At 34.6% G+C, this 4,064-nt stretch overlaps 1 protein-coding gene across 3 annotated transcripts; it reads right to left on the reverse strand.

Moving 5' to 3' along the window:
• Positions 1 to 742: 742 nt before the first annotated feature.
• LOC107901533 (traB domain-containing protein) lies at positions 743 to 3,724 on the reverse strand. 3 transcript variants are annotated; one of them, XM_016827600.2, is made up of 7 exons: positions 3,158 to 3,724; positions 2,675 to 2,803; positions 2,495 to 2,583; positions 2,342 to 2,416; positions 2,065 to 2,175; positions 1,293 to 1,388; positions 743 to 1,089 (listed from the first exon to the last, which is right to left on the reverse strand). In XM_016827600.2, exons 1-7 carry the CDS (start codon positions 3,345 to 3,347, stop codon positions 814 to 816), a joined length of 966 nt encoding a protein of 321 aa, XP_016683089.1. In that variant the 5' UTR covers positions 3,348 to 3,724; the 3' UTR covers positions 743 to 813. The 3 variants fall into 3 exon arrangements, with proteins under 3 accessions (XP_016683089.1, XP_016683074.1, XP_016683084.1); XM_016827585.2 differs by having other exon boundaries at positions 2,675 to 2,790; positions 3,158 to 3,670; XM_016827595.2 differs by lacking the exon at positions 2,065 to 2,175 and having other exon boundaries at positions 2,675 to 2,790; positions 3,158 to 3,671.
• Between the last annotated feature and the right edge of the window lie 340 nt (positions 3,725 to 4,064).

Raw genomic sequence — 4,064 nt, forward strand, 5'->3', positions numbered from 1 at the left:
TGTGAAAGGGCTGCTTTTATAAAAGTTTTGGAAATGTTATCATAATATTTTCTATTTGTACAGATCCTTAGGACGGGCGAAGGAGTTTATAGTGGGTATCGTATTTAGTATAGGCTTTTTTTTTCTTTCAAGTTTCCTCAAGATTGAAAACGGGATAAGGAAAGAGAATGTCAACTAACCAATCTTATTTAAGATCTTGACACTCAAGAGTGTCAAGTTTCATTTTATATATAAACTCCCATGGGTATTGACTTTAGCCTAATATTTTTACCTTTTTGCACAAGTATCGACATCAATTGGTATAAGTTTAGTTGAATATTTTGACTATTTTTTCTTCCCTTAAAGATGCACGGTAAGAGTGCTTATAGTTAAAGCTTTATATTATATGAAACAAAGAAGAAAAAAATAGACAATATGCTAAACTAAACTTGACACCAATCAATATCGATGATCAAAGTCGACACCAATAAAAGTGAACTAAATAAAGTGGAATTAAACACCTATAGATGTCGAGGTTCTAGGTCAAACTTGTTAAACGAAATTCTCTTTCTTTATCCCTCTTCGATCCCAAAAAATTCAGTAGTTAAAACCTCATATTACACTCAACGCACATGAAACAAAATGCATTCTAGAAAATAAACAACATGAAAATAAGCTTTCTCAAATAAAAAAAATAATTTCCTATATCGAAGTAAAAAAAGAAAAGGTTAAGCCTAGAATGAATGGGATAACTAGGTATAAATAAAGTAAAAAACTGGACTTTAATTTCTTTATATTATTCCATTTCTCAATCATTTCTTTAATCACATTATACTATAATAATACACCAGCTGCTTTAATCTGTTCATATAATGCCCATAATAGGATGCCAATCAAAGTGTCGCTAACCAAGCTTTTGAGAAGACGTTGAACCCAGCCATTAGACTCAGTTTCAGAGGGAGTCTTCCCTGCAAGGTCTCTGAACCGTAGGTTCCCTTGGTCCGACACTAACGCATATATAACACCATTCATGTGCCCCTTTCCGATCACCCCCACCACTGTTTTACACTTGTTCACTGCTTTACTCCGTTTAAGAGACCACGCAAGATACTGAAAATGCAGCACCGTAATTATTCACAAATGACCAATCATATTCGTATGCTTTTCGCAAACTGCAGATTTAGGAGTTATATATTTGCTGTGATTTTACTGTCATATATGAATACATGTTTATTCGTTTTGTTTTTCAATCACTGATCTAAGGCATTCCATCTTCAGAGATTTTTTTGCTTGTATAAATTAAGAATACTTACAGTGTCTCGCTCATGTACAAGAGGCTGAAGAAGTGAGGGATATGAGAAGCTTAAATGCTCATAAAGCTGAAAGGTATCATTTTCGTAGTTTTGTTCCTGCATTGCAATATGGTATATAAAAAATTTAGGATTTTTTCACTTTCAGAGAGACTTCACACACACACACACATATATTGTTTTGAATTATCGTACTTCTCTTCCGTAAGTGCATATATTACTTATGCCTCATGTTGCATAACCCACTTTGCAGTTCCCTACAACTACATGAACTTGTTTCCTATTCATCATCTAAAAATAAAATATCTTCCAAACTATACTTCATGTTTAATAATAGAGTCTTGCGGTCTTTGATTTAGAAAATAGGAACCAACAACCTTTTAGAGTCTAAATTACAAAGTCTTTCAATACTACACTAAATTATAGCTTTGATCTTAAATGTTGATATCCAGTCACACCCTATCATCTACGGGATAAATTTTAATCCATCCTAATCAGCTTATTGTTCTCATCCGGGCTCTGGGTCTCTTTTGTAACTTTTCAGTCCATTAGTATCCAATGCAACTTTTATCAGCACTCATAAATACTATTTCCGTAATTTATATGTTGATAATGAAGAGTGTATTGAAAAGTAGAAGACAGATCTCAACCCTCTAATTATCAAATTATTTCTTCCCCTTTGCAACAATATGCATACATAGAAAATTAAATCCAAATTCAATAATGAAACAACGGGCAAAGTCTATGCGAAAATATAAACAGGTAAGGGAAAAACCAAGAGATCATTTTTGGATATATCAGATGATGGTGATGTTATCCCTCGAATGACTGAGAGCACTAGACTAACTTTCTCACTCCACTTCAGAGAATTCCAAGCCCTCTCAAGCTGTCAAAAACGTCACCGAATTAAACAACTTCTTCATTTTATGCATAAAAGGGATACAGTTTAGCCTTCATCAGTCCTAAAAACAATTGGTACAATAGCTTCCGAAAATAAAGCTTATTCAACTCAGCATTTCTGGACCATATGGGGGAAACTAAAATGTGTGTACCGTAATCTCAATCGGGCGATCCCCCAAAACTATTTGTGCACCAACTTCCTCAGATGCTTTGCGAGCAGCTCGGAACTGCCGAAGCAATAAAAATGTCAATTATTTTTGGAAAAAGAGGAAAATCTGATGATTAATTTATGTGAAGTCGAAAACCTCATCTCCAAAAGGACGGTTGAGATCAGATGATAGTTTTGAAGAGAAAAGCGCCAAAAGTAGTCGCAATGCCAGAGCAGTTTGACCCCCTATCATTTAAGTGAGCAAACAAAGAAGAAATTGGTAAGCCCTTTTACTAGCACGTCCAAAGATGTGCAAAAGACATTAAAGCCTGCTTACCCAAGTTTATGCTACGACCAACGGCACCAAAAAACCCAGTCCCACTCAAAGAAAACATATTTGATCGTAATTGTTCCCCATTTTCAACATCACTGGATATGTACATGATCCCAGCTCTGAAAATGAACTCTGCAGTAATGAAAGTCAAGACATGGAATGAAGAATTGATGTTATCCTAGTTCTTTATTCAGTAATCTATCAAAATCCATCAAGTTTCTAGAAGTAGAAATTTCGATTTGAGGAAAACCCTTCAAATATTTCACAAATGTTCTAGGAAAGATTCACACAGGTTTCTCCAACTAACCTGTTTAGAGATATATTTTTTTCATGTATGAGTCAATGAATTCAACGAGGAATAAGATAAAAGAAAAAGTATTTCAATCAATTCCAGTTAGTTTAGATATTCTACATTTGTAGGAAATCGGATTGAGAACTCGAATTCAAACAAAAACCCTACAAAATAGAGAACAATTCAGAACTCGCCTGCTTCTGCAGAGTTCGACCACCACATTGTCAGGCCTGACAGCCGTGACAACACGCTCGACATCGGAGGCTGATTCGGGCGAAATGTGAGTTGTACCCAACAGCCATATTGCCTCTGGTTCAACGAACTCGGTCCTCCAGGCAGGAACAGGGCCGAACTGCCGCTTCTCGACCAACACCAACGTCCCATTCTCCGCCAACTCCACTAGCTGAGGATAAGTTCGTCCGATTTTGGCGGTGGATTCTGCTAAAATATCTGCTCTGAAATCGAAGTCTGGTGGTGGCGGTTTGATGGAGACCTTGAAGGGTTTGACATGCTTTGTGGATAGGAAGTTTGGATTCGCGGAGAATATTGGAAAGTTTGATTTGAGAAGAGCGTCCATGGATGGGAGAAAAATAATTTGAATGAATGAAAGCAGAAAAGTGTGATTCTGACTTTAAGCTCAAAAACTACGTAGTCCCAGTTTGTGTTCCAGGTTTGGATAAGAAGATTAACTACCAGTTAACCACTACACAATTTTTTTATTTATTTCCCTTCTTGTTGCCGGTCTTTTTCATTTTGTGAACTTCATTTCTTAAACTTCCGGATGAGCTTTATCATGAGGTTTATTTAAAATAAAAAATATATATTAACTTAAAACATTAACAGCACGATTGATTTACTGGAATAAAATAAAGTTATAATGAAATAATCATTCTTGGATAATAAAATAAAATTGTAATAAAATTGAATAATCATAATAGCGATTTGGTTGGATGAAATGAAATGATTATTATAAGAGTATTCATGCATTTGATTGAGAAAAGTAGATATACAATAATAATAATAATAATACTCGATTGATGAATATATTTTTTAATAAATTAAATTATGTTTTTATTTTTGTAAAAAAAACATTAAAAAATC

Source organism: Gossypium hirsutum, chromosome A09 (genome assembly GCF_007990345.1).
Source record: "Gossypium hirsutum isolate 1008001.06 chromosome A09, Gossypium_hirsutum_v2.1, whole genome shotgun sequence".
NCBI classification, from domain to species: domain Eukaryota; kingdom Viridiplantae; phylum Streptophyta; class Magnoliopsida; order Malvales; family Malvaceae; genus Gossypium; species Gossypium hirsutum.

What these genes read in the sequence shown, in the direction of transcription:
- LOC107901533 (XM_016827585.2), bottom strand. Translation starts at nt 3,540, where the DNA reads ATGGACGCTCTTCTCAAATCAAACTTTCCAATATTCTCCGCGAATCCA. An exon ending in TGGTCGTAGCATAAACTTGG is followed by an intron (nt 2,584 to 2,674) that starts GTAAGCAGGCTT and finishes CTTAAATGATAG; the next exon opens with GGGGTCAAACTGCTCTGGCA. An exon ending in TTGTACATGAGCGAGACACT is followed by an intron (nt 1,090 to 1,292) that starts GTAAGTATTCTT and finishes CTGCATTTTCAG; the next exon opens with TATCTTGCGTGGTCTCTTAA.